At 36.1% G+C, this 20,900-nt stretch overlaps 1 protein-coding gene across 1 annotated transcript in view; it reads left to right on the top strand.

Annotated features, from left to right (window-relative positions):
- Positions 1–20,900, top strand: part of CFAP44 (cilia and flagella associated protein 44) — a 139,059-nt gene that overhangs the window by 63,466 nt on the left and 54,693 nt on the right. Inside the window, exons 15-20 of the mRNA XM_074214521.1 lie at positions 6,167–6,319; positions 9,408–9,674; positions 15,738–15,880; positions 17,522–17,792; positions 18,560–18,615; positions 18,766–18,928. Of these exons, the coding sequence (XP_074070622.1) occupies positions 6,167–6,319; positions 9,408–9,674; positions 15,738–15,880; positions 17,522–17,792; positions 18,560–18,615; positions 18,766–18,928 (1,053 nt within the window). The remainder of the gene's footprint in view (positions 1–6,166; positions 6,320–9,407; positions 9,675–15,737; positions 15,881–17,521; positions 17,793–18,559; positions 18,616–18,765; positions 18,929–20,900) is intronic.

The following is a 20,900-nucleotide window of genomic DNA, read 5'->3' as shown; positions in this document are numbered from 1 at the left end:
GTGAGCAGTTTTTAAGGTTAATAACTGAATACTCAAGTATTATTATATATATATGTGAGCATTAACCTTCACAAATTCAAGTATAAAAACCAAGTATTTAAGTCGGTAAATTTCTTTCAATGTCAATTAAGACAGGGGGTGGCTAGGTGGCGCAGTAGATAGAGCACTGGCCCTGGAGTTGGGTACCTGAGTTCAAATCCGGCCTCAGACATTTAATAATTACCTAGCCGGGTGGCCTTGGGCAAGCCACTTAACCCCATTGCCTTGCAAAAAAACTAAAAAAAAAAGTCAATTAAGAGATACCTAGGTGGTGCAGAGGACAGAGCACTGGCTCTGGAGTCAGGAAGATCTGAGTTCCAATATGATCTCAGTTACTTAATAATTAACTAGCTATGTGACCTTGGACAAGTCACTTAACCCCCCTCCCATTGCCTAGCAAAAACCTAAAAATAATTTTTTTTCTTCTTGGCATTCAATCTTCTCAGTGTTGAACTGGCCTTGAGATGATGGTGCATCTGAAGGCGATGACTGTGAAGGACCAAGAGTTGGTTTACTATCACTGGCTGTTTCTTTCTGTAGACTACAAAATGAACATTTTTCATTCATAAACTAATCAACTTTTTTGGTTTACAGTCCTCAAATAGCTTTGGTCCATAAAGCCCTTCTAAAAACCTTTCAGAACCTACATAGTGCATGAGGTGGCCCCAAGTATTGACTTATTTCTGAAATCCTCTCCTTTCTGCAAAGGACCAGCATGGAGTGGCAGTGCCAGTAGCTGCCATTCTCCAGGATGATTCAATTTCTAATAGAATTAGTGATAACTAATTAGTCAATGAATTCACTTTTTTCTGTTTTCTACTTTCACAATCATTAATTTATCCTTTTCTTTATGATTTAATATTGCATTTGATATTTTTTCTAATGAGTCAGTGATTGAATACTGAACATAGATAGATTATTCTTGTCCTTCTTTATGAAAGAAGACCAAAACGACATCCCTAAGTTACAGTATGTGCAACTATGGCTGATCAGACCTAAATGAACATGGCATGCTCTACCACAGGTTAGGCACAAATAACCATAGGGTGGTTACTTTAAACTAACACATCTCACATTTCCTTTGATCTGCTTCCATTCTGCCTTGCTCATAGAGCACCTTCTCTGATGAGGACATGCAATGCTGGGTGGTTCTGTGCCAGTAGCTCCCAGGCTGCACAATCAATTTCAAGAGAGACCTTCAGAGTTTCCCTATATCTTCCCTGTGTGAGTTCTCCATAAAACAGTCTTTTTGGCAAATGTACATTTTGCTTTTGAATAATATGACCAGCCATCATAGTTGTGCTCTCTATGATAACATTTAAATGCTTGTCAATTTAGTTAAAGAAAAAACTTCAGTGTCTGGTATCTTCTCCTGCCGGGTGATCTTCAGAATCTTCCTAAAGCAATTTAAATGGAAGTGATTCAGTTTCCTGGTAGACTGGTGCTGGTAGACTGTCTAGGTTTCACAGATTTACAGTAATGAGGTCAGCACAATAACTCTGTAGATTTTCAGTTGGTAGTCAGTCTTTGTACCCCCTTCTCCCCATTCTTTCTTTCGGAGTCTCCCAGATACTGAGCTAGTTCTCATTATGTATATGTCAACTTCACTGTCAGTGTACCTTCCTGGAAAGGCCACTGTCAAGGTAAGTGAACTTGTCCACAGTACTCAAAACTTCTCCATTTGCTGTAATTGATGGTTCCACAAATGGATGGTGTGGTGCTGGCTGATGGAGCACCTGAGTTTTATTGGTATTAATTGTTAGACTAAAATTAGCAGAAGCAGCACAGAATCTATCCATACTTTGTTGCATCTCAACTTCAGAGATTGCATTGAGTACACAGTCATCTGCAAACAGAAGATCATGCACTAACACTTCCTCCACTTTGGTCTGGGTTTGTAGCCCTTTCAAATTGAAGAATGTAGCTGACCTTGATTACATGTTCATCCTCAGTGAAGGCATTTGATAACATGGCTGAAAACATCATGTTAAAAAGCATGGGAGCAAGGAAACATCCTTGTTTAACTCCACTGGTGACAGGAAAATCATGAGAGCATCATCCACAATCCAGAACCCAGACAAGCATGGCATACAATAAGAATGAACTTCTCCAGGCAACCAAATTATGTCATAATTTTTCATAAGCTCTCATGACTGATGGTCTCAAAGGTTTTGATCAGATCTACAAATATATACAGACCTCTATTTTACTCTTGGCATTTTCTTGGAGTTGTTAGGCAGCAAACACCATATCAACTGTTCCTTGACCCTTTCTGAAACCACACTGGCCTTCAGGGAATGACCATCTTCCAGGTGAAGGATCAGCCTATTGAGAAAGACTCTGGCAAGAATATTACCAACAATGACTAAAAGAGAAATACCTCTGTGATTGTAACAGGACAATCTATTCCCTTTGTAGAGATGGACATTGGAGGCTACCAGCCAAGACCAAAGTGGAGGGAGTGTTGGTGCATGATCTGTTTGCAGATGATTGTGCAGCCTCTGAAGCTGAGAAGCAACAAAGTATCGATTCTCTGCTGCTTGTGCTAATTTTGGTTTAACAATCATTAATTGAATTCCTGGGTAATAACCTCTTCATGTCTTATAACCTGGAAAATTTCAGTCAACTTTTGTGTGAGAAATGAACCTCCCACCTTGTAGCTCTCAACTGGAATAAAATCAGCACTAGGTGCTTTGCCACATGAAAGGAGTCTAAAGGCTTTCAAAACCTCTTCTTCAGTTGAAACTTCAGTAGGGGTGGTTCGACTTCAACTTGAGGTAAATGGTCAGTGGCCTCTGCATTGATTGATGAAGGTCTATTAAGACTACTATGAGTGTTAAGCCCATCTCTCTAGGATCATATTCCTATTGTTAATCAGTTTTGATCTACCAGCACTGAGTCGTTGAGAAGCACCACATGTCTTTGGCCCATAAATAACTTTCGGGGTGCCTTAAAAACACTTTCAATTGTTACTATCTTCATAAAACTGAATTTCATCGATCAACTCACAATGTTGTTCTTAAGATTGTACTTTATTTTTAATGGAATCAAAGGTTGCCTTCTTATAAATAGATGAACTATCCTGCTAGTAAACCCTGTGAAGTTCTTGTTTTTCATTTAGCAGCTTCTTTATTTCTCCCATCATTTTCATCAAACCAGTCTTAATGTTTGCAAGTGTTCTGACCAAGATGAGCAGATGCAGAGATATACCCCATGTCTGAAAACTGCCCACTCTTTTTCGACTCCACTGTTGCCAAATGTGTGTTGACTCAACTTTCCCTCCAAGTTAGCAACAACTTGTTCCCACTCAGAGACCATGTAATCTCTTGACATTAATTCTTTGGTAGTCATTTTGTCTTGGGGCTGCTGTTTTGATTAAATGTAAATATTTAACTTGGAAAGGATGAGTCTATGATCAGTCCAGCACTCTGCACCACACATTGCCTTTATCACTCTCACATGCTGTCTGTCTCTTCTTCTTACAATTGGAAGCCAAATGTTTGCTGCAAGGGTATATCCAGGGAAGTTTTATTGTGTTTAGATAAATGGAAGACAGTGTTTGTGATAAGACGGTCCTGAGATGTGCAAGCCTTCAGTAGTAGGCGACCATTGCTGTTGCTATTTCCAACTCCATTCCTCCCAAGGATTAAAGTCACACAGAATTATAAGCTTGTCCTCTTTTGGTACATTGAGGATAAAAGTCTCTAGGTTTTCATAAATTTTTTTCTTTTTTTTCCTTTTTTTTAGGCTTTTGCAAGGCAATAGGGTTAAGTGGCTCTCCTAAGGCTACATAGCTAGGTAATTATTAAGTGTCTGAGGCTGGATTTGAACCCAAGTACTCCTGACTCCAGGGCCAGTGCTCTATCCACTGAGCCACCTAGCTGCCCCTTAAAAATTTTTCTTTGACTTCATTAGTGTTCATCTTGGTGGGAGTATAGGCACTGATGATAGTGGCATGACATTTTCCTTCAAAGCAATATCACTGTCATGACCCTGTTGTTCACTCCTTGTGGGAGGCATTCAAACTTGTTGACTAGATTAGCTTTGATTGCAAAACCTATCCCAACTTCACAGTGCTCCTCTTCACTGTGGTCACTCAAGAAAAACGTGTATCCAAAATGAGCAATTTTAGCAAAGTTGCAGGATATAAAATAAACCCTCATAAATCCTTACCTTTTCTATATATGACTAGCAAGATACAGCAGGAAGAGCTAGAAAGAGAAATCCCATTCAAAGTAACCTCAGACAGTATAAAATACCTAGGAGTCTATTTGCCAAGGCAGACTCAGAAGCTTTTTGAAAACAATTATAAAACACTTCTCATAACAAATTAAATCAGATTTAAATAACTGGGCAAACATCAACTGCTCATGGATAGGTCAAGCTAATATAATGAAAATGACAATTCTACCAAAACTAAACTACCTGTTTATTGCCCTACCAATCAAAATTCCAAAAAATTACTTTAATGAGTTAGAAAAAGTTGTAAGTAAATTCATATGGAGAAATAAAAAGTCAAGAATTTCAAGGAATTTGAAAAAGAGTGCAAAAGAAGGTGGCTTAGCCCTACCTAATCTAAAATTATATTATAAAGCATCAGTCATCAAAACTGTCTGGTATTGGCTAAGAAATAGAGTGGTGGATCAGTGGAACAGACTAGGTGCAATAGCAGGAAATGATTATAGTAATTTGCTGTTCAATAAACCCAAAGAGTCCAGCTATTGGGATAAAAACTCTCTCTTTGATAAAAACTTCTGGGAAAATTGGAAGTTAGTATGGAAGAAACTTAAATTAGACCAACACTCAAACCCTATACCAAGATAAGATCCAAATGGATACAGGATTTAGACATAAAAAACAATATTATAAGCAAATAGAAGATCAAGGAGTAGTTTACCTGTCAGATCTATGGAAAGTGAAGCAGTTTATGACTAAGGAAGAGATGGAGAACATACTAAAAACAAACTAGACGATTTCGATTACATTAAATTAAAAAACTTTTGCACAGACAAAACCACTGTAACCAAGAGCAAAAGAAATGTAGTAAACTGGGAAACAAGCTTTACAACTAATGTTTCTGACAAAGGACTCATTTCTAAAATATACAGAGAACTGAGTCATATTTTTTTTAAAAAGAAGCCATTCCTCAATTGACAAATGGTCAAAGGATATGCAAAGGCAATTTACAGATGAGGAGATCAAAGCAATCCATAGTCATATAAAAATTGCTCTCTCTAATAAGTAGTGATTTAGAACAATTTTTCATATGACTATGGATTGCTTTGATTTCCTCTTCTGTAAATTGCTTTTGCATATCCTTTGACCATTTGTCAGTTGGGGAATGGCTTGTTATTTTTGAAAATTTGACTCAGTTCTCTGTATATTTTAGAAATGAGTCCTTTGTCTTCATTTATTTCTTGAACTTAAGCCATATTTTCTAATATTTTTTTGGTTGTCCTCCTTGATGCCCTTTTCATTGAAATTGTTAAGGACAAAGCTATGTTTTGATGAAGTCTGAAGGAACTTGTTAAGCTCTTCACAGAATTTCTCTACTTCTTTATCATCTTGATGATTTGTTTACTTATGCTTATCATATTCATGCAAGGGAAGATGAGCAGCATCCCATGAGATAGTATTTCTTGTTCCCTTGGTTGTGTAATGAAAACAATTCTGCCAAATCCATTTGCCATTAGTGACACTTTCCTTATGTCTTCTGGTTTCATTTAATCTTAATTGTTGTTGTTTAGTTGTGTCTGACTCTTTGTGATTCTATTTGGAGTTTTCTTGGCAAAGATAATGGCATTGTTTGCCATTTCCTTTCCCAGCTCATTTTACAGTTAAGGATATTAAGTCAAACAGCATTAAGTAACTTGCCCAGACAGCATCTGAGGTCAAATGATTCAATACTCTAATGTGTCAACTAATTTCCCCCATTTTTATAGAAATTATGTAGAAAAAATTATATAGAAATTTAATCTAAATTTCTATATGAAAAAAATGAAATTAGCTGAATTGACATATATCTTAGGTTATTTTAAGACATGATGGTACAACTTAGCCAGAGCTAGTATTTTTGTGATATGGTGCTAAAAGTTTTCTTGTGCATTTGATCTTTTCTCCCATCCAGGATGAAAGTTTTCTCTTGATTATCTGTGAGAATGGCTATGTACTTGAAGTTCCTGTTCCAGAATTTAAGCAAACAGAGTCTCTACCAACCTTTGAAATCAAAGACCTTCCCACGAAATGTTTTCATTTCCAGAGCATCAAATCCAGGATCCTGGTACAGAATGCATTATCTTTCCGGTTTCTCTCTTCTCTTTAAGATACCAATCTTTGCAATAGATGGGAAGGTAACTGACAGGGTATTCTGGGGCAGCAACAAAAAGTTGGTACCATGGGATGATGTTGCAAACTCTTGGTGCTCCTTTTCTCCCTCAGGTAGGCTGCCTTCCTCTACCTTTCATGGAGGAAGTTTCACAGAGAGAGAGAGAGAGAGAGAGAGAGAGAGAGAGAGAGAGAGAGAGAGAGAGAGAGAGAGAGAGAGATCTCAAGGGAGCAACCAAGGGACACCCAAGTTTTGTGTATCATTCCAAAGCATTCAACTCTAATCCAAAACATACATGATCTTCCAGTCAGTAAATCAATAAGCGTATTTTAAGTGCTTAATTATTATTATGATGTGCTAGGTACTGTGTTAAGTACTAGAGATACAAAGACAGTCCCTGGGTAACTAGTTGGTGCAGTGGATAGAGCAATGGCCCAGAATCAGGAGGATCTATGTACAAATGCGGCCTTAGACACTTAATAATTACCTAGCTGTGTGACCTTGGGCAAGTCACTTAACCCCATTGCTTTGCAAAAACAAAAAACAAACAAAAAAGACAGTTCCTGTCCCTTACCAATGTGATGGAGAATAAAATATGCTAAATATTGATGAATAAAGTATATGCAGGATAAATATGTATAAACAAGATATATACCGAAAAAATGGAAAATAATTAACAGAGGGAACTCTGTTAATTATTTTACATTTTGGGGGGTATATTTCTAGATTTAGGATGTGGCCCAACATCTACAGATCAGGGAGTTGTTCTGATTAATCAGGAAGTTGTTCTTATTGACCATCTGCTATAGGCAGAAAGCAGGGAGGTGTCAATTAAATCTTCACAGCAGCACCAGCTGTAACTTTTGCAAGTGGAAGAAATTGTGAGGCAGTTGAGATTAACTCTGCCCTCAGGTGGATTGATTTGTGATCCAGGTATAATTTCTTCGTTCAAGAGAACATAAAATAAATTTTGAGAAATTGGTAGAGAGATCTTGAGATTTCAGGAAACTGCCTTGCTTTTTCACATCCTTGCTGACTTTTAAGATGGTCGTTTTTATTTTCATGTTCTCAGCTGCTTTTAAATAGCCTAGACAAGTGCCTCTCTTTGAAAGTTTGTTGTTCAGTCATTTCAGTCATGTATGACTCCTTGTTAACCCCATTTGGTGTTTTCTTGCCACAATTCCTGCACTTCTCATTTTACAGATGAGGAAACTGAGGCAAATAGGGTGAAGTGACTTGCCCAGGGTCATATAGCTGGTAAATCCCTGAGGCCAGATTTGCACTTAAGAGGAGAAATATTTCTGACTCCAGGCCCATTGTGCCATCTAATTGCCCCTATACCCGAGGGTACTGTAATAAAATTTTAGTAAAGTATGTTTAAACTCTCTGACTCCAAGTGATCTATTGTACCTAATTTAGGCTAGCAACTCCATACTCTCATTTCAACAAAAATACTTTGCATTTGAGGTTGTAATTGAGTCACTCAAAAACTAAGGAGGACTCCTTCATGATTTTCCTTTATCCTTTTTGAAATAGAAATTCTGAATAATGAAAAAGATGATACTACATTCTAAAGACTATTGTATTATCTTATATAAGACTTTTATCATGACTTAGAAGGGTTAAGATAGCTGCCTTACATTTTTATTTGTATTTCTTTAAAAGAGGCAATATTTAAGTTCCTGCAGGAGCAATTCATATGAATATAAAGTGATATACATGATACAGGTTATATTTTAGTAGCATCAGGATCCTTGCTAGGTCAATCAGAATTGACTAGCTGACTGGATAGTCAAGGATAATTAGTTACTGGCTCATAGCCTCTGGCTGCTTCCCTACTGCCTGTGTGACACTATGCGCATATGTTAAATTAAATATTAAAAGTTAAACAATGTTAGCAAACAAAAACTTGGGTATTAGGAAAAGTTGCTGGCAACTTGCAGAAACCAGGAGCATTTCACATGCCAGATATTTAAAATGCCAAGTGTTAATCACAAGTTGGCATTACAAAGGTTCACACATTGGAGGGTATTAACCAGATGTCATGCCCTTCCTCTCTATTTGCCATGAGCATTTTTGGTGAGAAGAATGATGTGGTCAAAAGTGATCAAGCTTCAAATGTCATTGGTCAACCTTATCCCAATCTTCTACAAGAATTTCCACTGAAAAAGTGGACACAATTATAAGTTGAAACCTTAACCTTTAAATACAAGTTCTTCTGTTCATCTTTGTAAGCCACTTGAGTCTAATTCTCAAAAAAATTCTTTACATACTCCAGAGCATGACTTAACTAAATAAAACCTCTCTTCCCAGACATGCATCCCATACCATCCCCAAGTTATAACTTTCCTCTAATAGGTACTACCCTACCTCACCCTTCATTGAAAAGACCCACAAGGGAAAAGAGTGAAGTAAAGAATATTTTTTCCATTCCTATTCTGTAGGTCAGAAATGGTTTGAACATTTTGACTAGCATCGGACCATCCTTGCTGTGGAAATCATATATTTAAATTCAGTTTAAAAATATAAATTTGAAAAAAGCAAAGTCCACAAAAGGTGGGGGAGTCTTCATGTGGTGGTTAATTTCAAGGGGATCCATAAATTATAGAAAAACATCTTGTTTGCTAACTGATATTTGAAATCTTTCCATTATTGGCATTGGAAACCCAGGTTCTGGAAACATGTGGATTATTACCATCTGGTTACAACTGTCATAGGTCTTAAAAAGGGAAAAAAAGGGACCTAGAATATGTAATGACTAGTCTCTGATTAAACTATTCCACTTTCCCCTTATTTGACATGAAGCCCCTGTAGATTTCTCTGTTGTACCAGGACCTGTAAGACAAAACAGAAATGTTTGGATGGTTTGTTGGGATTTCTTGTCATTTTCAAGGGTAAAAGGGAGACAAGTCCATTATTCTTAAATGGTCACCTACCATTGGTACTCTTTCTTCACTTCATAAGATACTCATAGCTTGTGCTTAGTAAACTCAGATTGAATGAATGTAAACTATGAATTTATTTTTGTTTGCTTTCATTTTAGAGGGACAAAGAGATTGAAAACAGAAGAAAAAAGAAGGAAGAGAAGGAGAAGGAGAAGGAAGAAAGGAAAAGACTACGAATTAAAATTCTGAAAGCCATGGAAGAATCAGGAAAAGGGGAAGAGGAAATCTTGGAAGAAGAGGAAAAGGAACAGGAAGAGGAGGAGGAGGAGGAAGAGGAACCCCTGCCACCCATTATTATTCCAGTGAAACCTAGTCCTATCCTCTGTGGATTTTACTCTGCACCAGGGAAATTCTGGATTTCTCTGGTATGTTCTCTGGTTTTATAATTTTTATTACTTTGTCTTAATATATTTCATAGTTACTATTTTCCTATATGTTATTAGATTAGGATTATGATCCTAATGTGTGGCTATATGTTAACTAACTAGGACTAAAAGAGTTAATCTGTAATGTTAACAGCCCCATTTATTTTTACATTTATTATAATCATTGAGCAGGTAGGTGCTGCAGTGTTTGGAGCACCTCACCAGGAGTCAGGAAGACTTGAATTCAAATCCAGTCTCAGACTCTTGGAAGCTGTAGGTTTCTGGGCAAATCACTTTACCATGTTTTGCCTTGTTTCCTCATCTGTAAAATGAACAGGAGGAAATGGCAAACCATTCCAGTATCTTTGCCAAGAAATTCCTAAATGGGACAAAGAGTCGCACATGACTGAAACAACTGAGTAACAACAAAATTATTATCCATAATAACTTTTTTGATGATTTCCAATGCTATAGTCTTTAATTTTGTTAGCTTCAAAATATTGCCTGCCTTTAAGTTCATTTTTTTCTTATGAGAATTATTACTGCCAGTTAATAATAATTAAAATAATGATATAAAATAAATTAATGAACTACATTGTCTCTTGCAAGATTTTAATACTAATTCTTAATTGGTAAGAAGAAGCTGAGGATCCTTCAAAATTCTTTTGTTTTTTTAAGTCATGATCAATTTTCCATCATCCCATTTGGGGTTTTTTTGGGCAAAGATACTGGAATGGTTTACCATTTTCTTCTCCAGATCTTTTTATAAGGAGACAGGCAAACTGGATTAAGCAACTAACCTAATATCACACACTAGTAAATGTCTGAGGCCAGATTTGAACTCAGGAAGATGATTCTTTATAAATCCAGGTTCAACACTCTATTCACTATGCCAACCTTCAAGATAAAAATCTAATTAATTAGCTAGCATATAACAAATAAGAAATAATAACCATTCTAAAATTGTTTGAATAATTTTTTTAAAACAGCATTGTGTTTTTTTATCAAACTCTGTCCAATAGGGTAAACATTTCCTTAATTCCCAAGACTAAGACAGAAAAACAGAATTGCAGATTAATATTAAATAAGTAGCTGACAAATAATTTATCAAGAAAGACTGACTACAATAAGGTTAAATTTATACCATTAATGCAAGCAAGTTTCAATATTAGGGAAACAAGTAGCATAATAAAAATTATATGTATTTCTTATAGATAGTGAGGTCCTTATAAGTTCTCAGATTTAATACTAGTGGGAACATCAGATGTCATCTAGTCTAAATCCTCATTTTACAGCTAAGGAAACTGAATCCAAGTTCTTTTTTAAGAGCTAGAATTCAAATTTGGATTATTTTACTTCTTATCCAATGCTTTTTTCTTCCTAATTTCAGATGACATTTGAGCTCTCAAGGAGATCACTGTTTGAATCCCAAAATTTGTACTCATAAGTATCAAAGAAGCAAAAACTTTCTTACTATGTTTAGTATAAAGCAATGTTGTCCATTCTCATTATTATTACTTCTCTATGTAATCTCAAACTATCAAATGTGGCAATAAACAAGACAAAGAAATTGAAGGAAAAGGCATCAGAAAAGAAAATTACTATAGAACAAGAATTCAAAATCATTTATTTAGAAGTAAAATATTCTCTGTCCCTAACTCATTCATGCTCGTGCACACACATATAAACACACACACACACACACACACACACACACACACACACACACACACACACAAACATCTCCAACTGGCCAATAATTAGTCATGTCTGGTCTTTGGATCCAATGATATCTCCAAGGATTCTTTTGTTCTAAGGATGCTACTAACTCTCAGGACTGAGCCATTCATTTATCTTCTTCTGCCAGAACTTCACCATCACAGTCCTCAAAATTCTGATATTGCTCTTTAGGATCTGACTCAGGACCTAGGCCATTCAATTTCTACAACCACTAGGTCGACTAGAGGTCAACTAGAACCCATTTTCTATGCATCCCAGACCACATTTTAACTCTGAAGACCATGGAATACTTCTCCTTCCTAATGTAACAAGAATAAGCATAATAATGCAAACTACTTCCTTTCTTCCAGTTTCCTTTATTTTCATGATGTTGTAATCCTTTATATTTAATTTATTTGCAACTTACTATGGTATGCGATCTGAGATGCTGATAAAACCTTATTTCTTCCAAACTACTTTTTTAGTTTTTCCAGTTTTTGACAACCTTGTGCTAATCCAACACTAGGAAATTATGGTGCTTTTTTTCAGTCTTATTTACCTAATAGTTCTTCTGATCCTTTCTCCTTCCCCTCCTCCCTTCCATCCTCCCTTCCTTCCTCCCTTCATTCCTCCCTTCCTTACATCCTCCCTTCCTTTCTCTCCCTCTCTCTCCCCTCCCCTCCCTCCCCCTCTGTTCCTTCCATTCTTTCTTTCTTTCTTTCTTTCTTTCTTTCTTTCTTTCTTTCTTTCTTTATTTCTTTTCTCTCTCTCTCTCTCTCTCTCTTTCGTCAAAGAGTTCTAAGGATTCCTGCTTTATGCTATACTTTGGTATTGCTAGGCATTTTCATTTCTAATATTTTTCATGATTTTACTTGAAATTTATCATCTCTTGTTCTACCAGTTTTGCAATGTTCTTTGGTTCTATAGAGTAACATCTTTATAGTTTTATTGGCATGCTACTAAAATGGTAATATCATTTTTTTTATTATATTTAAATAGCACAACCAAAAATCATTGAGATTGCAACATGCATTTGTCTTCCTTATTTCAGTAATAAATATTTTGTAATTGTAGTCTCATCAGTCCTGGGCATATCTTGATAGACTCCTACATATTTTAATTTGTTATTTTATAAATTTTTTTCTTTCTCTTCCTACTGAATTTTTGTTAGTAATATATCAAAAAGTTAATGCTTTTTCTTGGAAAATTTTGTATCCTGATGCTAGTTATAAATTATTTCAATAAATTTGTTTATTTTACCTCCAGGATTCTTTAGGTGAACAAGCAGAGATAATTTTGCTTCCTCATTGCCAGTACTTTCTCCTCAATTTCTTTTTCTTGGCTTATTTCCAAAGCCAACATTTCTAGAACCATGCTGAATAATAGCAGAGACAGTGTGCAACCTTACCCTGATCTTTTACTGGAAAATATTTCTCTATTATAAATAATACCAAGCTCTGGTTTTAAATAGCTATTTGGGCAATTAGGTAGTACAGTAGATAGAACACTGGACCTGGAGTCAGGAAAAGCTGAGTTCAAATTTAGCCTCAAATGACTTAAGCTTTGTTTGCCTCAGTTTCCTCATTTGTAAAATGGGGAGAATAATAACAGTTACTCCCTAGGATTATTGTGAGAAGTAAATGAGATAATAATTGCAAAGCACTTGGCACAGAGCCTCCACATGGTAAGTGCTATTTAAATATTACCTATTATTACTATTTATCATATTAAAGAAAATTCTGTTAATACTTATATTTTTGCTTCTACCCAAAAACAAATGTTGTACTTTGTCTAAGGCTTTTTCTATATCCCTGATACTATCATGTGATTTTTGTCTTTGTCATTAACATGATATCCAAAATTTATAGTCTAGGTGGCACAGAATGCCAGGCCTAGTATCAGGTGAACTAAGTTCAAATATGAAACTCAGCTACTTACTAGCTGTGTGACCCTGGATAAGTCACTTAATCTTGTTTGATTCAGTTTCCTCATCTGCAAAATGAGTTGGAGAAGGAAGTTACTAGAGAAGGATGTTACTGACAAGAGAAAGGAAAGCAAATTATTGCAGCTGAAATGTACTCAAAACCATATTCCTGCCATTGCAAATTTACAGCAACTTATTCTATTAACCATTTGCTCTTGTACCTTGCAAGGAGTGCCCACGTTGGTGAATGGGATTATGCAAAGTGTATCTTCTTAAGAAAACTCCTTGTGTAGGTGAATTCTTCCTCTAAGCTGTGCAGGTCTAACATCTGTGAAGTTAGTTATGAGGCTGTGGACAAGCTATTGGACTATTGGTCACTGACAAGACATTTTTCGAGTTCCAGAACTGTATGTGTTAGAAGCTGAGTTTTCACAGCATTTCCAAGTTATCCATCTGCATCTATCTATATCTAGCTGTAAATTGCAAATGTATTCATTTTATTACTAATAATTTTGAATACTTCAGTTAACCATTTCTGCCATTGTTGTGGTAATCTGAATGCTTCTTCCTTGTTCAGTTTCTTCACCCCCCTTCCTCTTTCCCTCCCTATTAAACTTGATGCCAGAAGATTATTTTGATGCTATTTTAGACATATCACTAATAATTTTGAGGGCAGTGAGGTAGCCCAGTGGATAGAATTTCAGGTCTGAAGTTAGGAATGCTCACCTTCCTGAGTTCAAACCTGACCTCAGACACTTATGAGATGTGTGGTCCTGGGCAAGTCATTTAACCTGTTTTGTCTCAGTTTCCTCATCTGCAAACTGATCTGGAGAAAGAAATGACAAACCACTTAAGTATCTTTGCCAAGAAAACCCAAATGAAATCACAAAGCGTCAGACATGGCTGACTCAACTGAACAAGAGCAAAACATATTTTTCTTTGTACCTGTTTATAAATCATTTGAGCCAGAGTCATGCAATTTCAACCTAATATAATTTAATGCCATCTCTTCTTAGTTCCCAAAGAAGTTTGTGAACAGAAATGCTCATCCTCACTGGATAACCAAAAATGAGTATTCCAATTATTATTGCCCCTGTTGTATTACAAGTAATGGTGATAGATAATAAGTAGCAGATGATTGAATGAGGCAAGTGAAAATTAAGTATCTGCCCTGAATGTCTCTGATAAGAGTTTGATATAAAAGACCTCTAAGGACTGACACAGATCTGTAAGACTAAAATCATTCCTAATTATTAAGTGTTAAAAGATATGAACAAACAATTCCTAAAAGAGGTATTATGAACCATTAAAAGTTATATGAAAGATTGCTCTAAATCACTAATAATAAAAATGCAAATCAGAGCAACTTTGAGGCTTTATCTCACATCTAACAAACTGGCAAAGATGCAAAGAAGAAAATAGTCAATTCTTTAATTACAGTGAAAAGACACTAGTACACTGTTGTTGAGCAGTATTAAGTTGTTCTAACCATTCTAGAAAGCAATTTGGAACTGGATTAAAAAAAGTGACCTAGAGATCTTGCTAGCCTTAAAAACCTAAGGAGGTCAAAGACAGAAAGAAAGGTTCCATTTCCACTGAACTATTTAAGGCAACATAATTTGTAGTAGCAAGAACCTGGAAATGAGTAAAAGCCTATCTGTTAAGTAATGATTAAGTGAATTGTGGCATGTGAAAATAATGGAATATTATCAAATCTTAAGGAATGATGAAAATGAAAAATTTAGTGTAGTATGAGAAGACATAGATCACTTCTTCCTGCTTTAATTTGAGTGCCTTCACCATGAAATTATCTTATATTTTTTCATTTATACATGTATATATGTATATATAATAATGTTTGTCCTTTGTTCTCGAAGAAGACCTTGACATCAGGGAGGTGGTCCCTTGACATGTACATGAACTGGGATTTGAGTGAGGGGGTACTGTACTAAGTCACCAGTCACACTTTCTCTTCTAGAGCCATCTGGGTCCAGTGGCCAGATATGAATCAGGGTTAAGTGACTTGCTCAAGGTCACACAGCTAATAAGTGTCAAGAGTTTGAGGTAAGATTTGACTTGCCAGGTCCTCTTGAGTTCAAATACATACACACACACACACACACACACACACACACACACACACACACACACACAGTACAGTGTTTCCATGTTGTGTCTCCCTTTAAACTTTGAGCTCCTTGAAAGCAAGGACTGTTTTTTTTTTCCTTTTCCCTTTCCTTGTATTGCCAACACTTAGTCCAGAGCCTCACATATGGTAGGTATTTAACAAATTTTTGCTGACTTGACTGCCATATAGCAGACATTTAATAAATGCTGCTGGCCAGGTAAGTTCTCTCCTGGTCTCATGTGACTGGATGCATATTCCTTTTACCAGACTTCCTTTTGCATCTCTTTCCTAGGGTGGATATGATTCTGGTTTTCTCTATCACTGTGAGTTCCCAGCTCCAAGCACAGCAACAATGGAGGAGCAGAAAGATGAGCCTTTTGCTTTTCAGTTAATAGAAGATGCAGATAGCAATCCAATCCGAGTTATCAGTTTCAGGTAAACAGATTTTGCCCCCCCCCCCCACAATGAGAGACGTGATTATTAAATAAAAAATTATCAAGAAGATCCCAGACCTTTCCCAAAACATTTAGACCATTTTATTTAGGTGGAGTTGTTGCCCCATCCAGCTAGAAAATCTTATAAAGAATTTAATCTGAGGTGAATTCAGGGTATATTGTCTTCTATTCAAGCAGTTTGAAATAGTGGGGAAGATCCTTTGTCTAGATTGCCCAAGACTGGGAATGGTTTAGAAGTAAATGACTCAATTAAAGTCTTCATTCTCCCCTTTACCCCCCCCCCCAGCCCCCATTAGAATGGGTCCAACTCTCATTATAATATTCATTCCCTCTCATTATTTGTTAACCAATCAGAATTGATTGTCTCCCTCCCTCAGGAACACCCACTCTTCCAAGGAAATAAAGTCTTAGACTGGGTTCCATGAGGGGTCTTGTCATTTGAGAGTGTCACTGACTCCTTTTATTAAATCTATGCTAACGTGACTAATAAAATGATTAATTACCCCCAATTATATCTCTCAAACTTTATATATGTCATACCCATATAATCATTTTATAATGAAAAGAATATTTGAAATTTAAAATCTTCTAGAAACCTGGATTGAATTCCTCCCATAGCTACTAATGATCCAAGTGACCCTGAGCAAATTTCTTATTCTCTCTGAACTTCAGTTTTCTCATCTGTAAAATAAGGATTGTGATACTTGCAATATTTGCATCTTGTAAGGATCAACTAATGTAACAATTAGAAAAACCCTTTTAAAATAGTGGTTAAACATAAATCTTTTTTTATAGTTGGCATATATAATTTCATAGAATTATTATTTTTTTAATTTTTTTTTTTTTTTGCAAGGCAAATGGGGTTAAGTGGCTTGCCCAAGGCCACACGACTAGGTAATTATTAAGTGTCTGAGGCCGGATTTGAACCCAGGTACTCCTGATTCCAGGGCCGGTGCTTTATCCACTGCGCCACCTAGGCACCCCAATTTCATAGAATTATAAAGCCTTATCCAATGATAAAGAGATCATTTCATTTATTTTCCTATTGTTACTTTGATTTCATCTCAGTATCCTTCTCAATAATGAATGTGGCTTGTTTTTTGATCATGCTGCCAAATTTGGAATAGGAAAGCATGTATCAATAAAAATAAATAGATAATCAACCGATATTATTTTAATCCATTATTTCCAAATTCTCTCTTTTCCAAGACTAGAAAGGTGGGAATAAAGGAAAAGGAGTACTTTGAAAATTTGCAAATGTACTACTCAAGTGGGTGGCCATATGGTGAACTGCTAGGAGACATGGGCAAGAGTTACCTAGGATGAGCAGGCCCAGATGGGTTGTGTTGGAAGGATGCATTGTTGGAGGGATGTATAGAATCAATAAGATGGCAGATCCATTTGAGTTCATTAACTTTGTACTTTTGGTAAGTATTTTAACCTTTTGGTTAGGAAATTGATGACCAGGATTATCAAAAGTCTCAGTTTTGCTCCTATTTTCCTGCCTACTAATTCTTAATTTAGTAATTTGTGGCTTATTGTTTTTTATTAGAATTTCATTAGAAGCTAAGCAATTTGGAGACCAGCACTCAGAATAATTTATTTTTGGTTTCTTTCCTAGCCTTACCAAAATGCTAATGTTTTGTGGGATGCAAAAAGGACAGGTTAGGATTTATATCCTGAGGAATAAAAGCCTTGACTTGACCGATATGCAAAGCTATTGGAGCTACAGTATTCATGACAATGATTATGGACAAATTCAGGCCTTACATCCTAGTTATGATGACCGTTTTGTAGTGACTGCTGGGGCAGATGGAAATATCTTTGTCTTTAATGTCCTAGCTGAAGAAGAAATCAAGGAAGGTCTCAAAGCCATATTGCCTCCACCCAGGGTATGTAATCTCACAAAAATATCTCAAACTGTTCTGTATGACTGATGACTTTAGAATTTCTTTGTAAAACAATAAGTCTTGGGAAGATTTTACTGTATGTTATTGACATCAAGCATTCAGATGACCCAATAAAGTGGTATTATGCTCAAACAGGGATTCTGGTGGGCCCTTATTGACATATTATAAATTTAGATTATCTGTGTTGCATTGAATTTTTCTTTTGTTAAGTGTTTCTCATTCACATTTTTTTAATCTGGTTCCAGCTGACCTGAAAGAGTTCTAGCGGTACCATGGTTATGAATTTAATGCTTCTAATTATAAGAGTCTTGGATTTGGAATCAGGAAAACTTGAATTAGAATATGACTTCAGAAACTAGGAACTATGACCATGGGCAAACCTCAGTCTCCATTTTTTCTTCTTAAAAAATGAGGATAATAATGGCACCAACCTTATAAGGTTGTTCTGATGATTTCAAATGAGATATTGTATATAGAGCTTATTGGAAACCTTAAAGCAGTATATAAATGCTAGCTGTTATTATTCTCCTTGCACCACTAATTACCAGGAAAAATCCATTCTACTTTATGGTTTTTGAGCTTATACATTAGATTTCTAAGGTTTTCAACATTTCCTTTTTTAAATAAAAAATCATCAAATTTTCTGGGTAAAAGTAAGGCGGTAGAATAGATCAAATTATTACTACCCAAGTATTTGGCAAGAAACCTTACGTAGTTCTAAGCCATGCATATGATTTTTCTTCCCACAGACTGGTGTTGAAATAGAAAAACAACTAGAAGATATTGAAGATGCAAGCACCTTTAGGTACCAATGACATGACAGATAAGGGTTTTCAAATCCAACTTTCATACCTTGTGAAAACAAAATGAATTTTAAAAAGCAAGTTCTAATTTTCTCATTTTTTAAAAAACATCTATATTTCTTAACATGTTGGTTTTTGTTTTGGGTCTTCAGCATTGAAGGTGCCAGGCGAAAAAGAGAACATGACCAAATCATGAAGGAAGTGGAGAAAATAAAGGCCCAAAAGAGGGAGAAACTGAAGGAGCTGAGGAATGAGTTCCAGAATTTACTGGTGAAGAATTCAGAGTTACCAGAACACATGCAGCTTCACCGGGCTGTAGGTTTTATGCTGTGGCCTGTAGTTATCCACCTTGGGGTGGGGGGGAAGGGACAAATCTTTATAGTTGTCAACATAATTTGAATGATTTTTCAAGGGTGTGGCAACTTCCCTCCAACCACAGAATAGATGAAGGGAGAGAATTGTCTAAGGCTCAGAGGTTTTAAATTGTTTGTGGTCACAGAACTAGTGACTGCCAGAGGCTGGATTTGGACCCTGGTCTTCCTACATTTTATTTGCACCATTATATAGCCACATTGTACTGTACACGATAGATAGTGTAGTGAATAGAGCACCAGCCCTGCGGTCAGGAAGACCTGAGTTCAAATCTGCCCTCAAACACTTGACACAAGCTGTGTGACCTTGGGCAAGTCAATGCTTATTGCCTTATATCCAGGACTGTTTCTGATTCATATCTGGTCACTGGATCCAGATGGTGCTGGAGGAGAAAGTGAGACTGGTGACTGAGTACAGCTCCCCCCCCACTCAAATTCATTTCATGGGCATGTCATGGCATCGCCTCTCTGATGTTATGATCTTTTTCAAGAATGAAGGACAAGCAACAACATCTGACATGAGAGTAGTTACAGAGAAAGGTTGTGGAGTAGTAGGCAGAGAGCTGATATGAAGAATCAGAAAGACTTGTATTCAAGTTCTGCCTCTGAGATATATGGTCCATGGTATATGGTCTAAATAAATCATTTAACTTCTCAGTGTGCCCGGGCAACTCTTAAAGACTATGAATTACAGAGAAAATATATTTTTTTCCATTGGTAATGGAAATTTCTACTTAGGAGCTGTTGATAATGATAAATTCATACATCTGGGCGATAAAACTACACAAAAGTATAAATATATATACCAGTACAGAAATAATCTAGTTAGTTACCAAATATGTGCTATGTAAACTCTAAAGTACTATTATTTGTTAATAATTATTCCATATTATAATAAACATTAGATGTTTTTATATTTTTAGACTTGAGGATAATGGCCAAACAGTTATAACAAAATTTGTCCTTAAAACCAATTAGAGGGAAGAAAAACCCAACAATCCTTAAATCTTTCCATTTAAATTTATTCTTAGTTGTTGTTGTTGTTGTTGTTGTTGTTTTTTTGCAAGGCAATGAGGTTGAGTGGCTTGCCCAAGGCCCCACAGCTAGGTGATTATTGTCTGAGGCCAGATTTGAACTCAGGTACTCCTGACTCCAGGGTTGGTGCTCTATCCACTGTGCCACCTAGCCACCCCCATTAAATTTATTCTTAAGTTAAACTTCCATCACTATCATAGTCATATTATTGCTGAACAGTTATTGCAGTTGTGTTTAACTTCATGATCCCATTTGGGGTTTTCTTGGCAAAGATGCTGGAGTGATTTGCCATTTCCTTTGCTCATTTTACAGATGAGGAATCTCAGGCAATCAGAATTAAGTGACTTGCCCAGGGTCATACTGCTAGTAAGTGTCTGAGGCCAGATTTGAACTCAGGAAAATAAGTCTTCTGGATCTTGGACCCAGGGCACTGCTCCTTACATAAGTCAGCTGTCAACTTAAAATTTGTCCTGCTATTCATACTGATCCATCTAGTATCTTGTAATTTTTTTGTTGTATAAAAACACCCAACCGGTTAGACTTGAAGGTTTTTAAAGTGATCTACTCAGGCAAAATCTTCAGCTTGAAGTCATTTTTACTGTTTAGCAAAAATGAACACTAATAGGGAAAAGGTGACCATTTCAATGTAGGAGAAAATCTAGAATTTATGAAAACTATCTGGACATGTAAAAAAAAATACATTTACTTCCAACACTGACTTATGTTAAAAATATTTCCAAGAAAAACTCCTATGTTATATAAGAATACAAAAATGTTTTTGAAAATGGTTTAAAATATTGTTGTATAAAGTAATATGTTTTTATTATAAGAGACATTTAGACTTTTAACTGGACAGATTGGATGCAGTGAGACCATAAAAG

Source organism: Macrotis lagotis, chromosome 1 (assembly GCF_037893015.1).
Source record: "Macrotis lagotis isolate mMagLag1 chromosome 1, bilby.v1.9.chrom.fasta, whole genome shotgun sequence".
NCBI classification, from domain to species: Eukaryota; Metazoa; Chordata; class Mammalia; order Peramelemorphia; family Peramelidae; genus Macrotis; species Macrotis lagotis.
The sequence above is the reverse complement of the archived record's forward strand: the minus strand, read 5'-3'. Positions and strand labels throughout refer to the sequence as shown.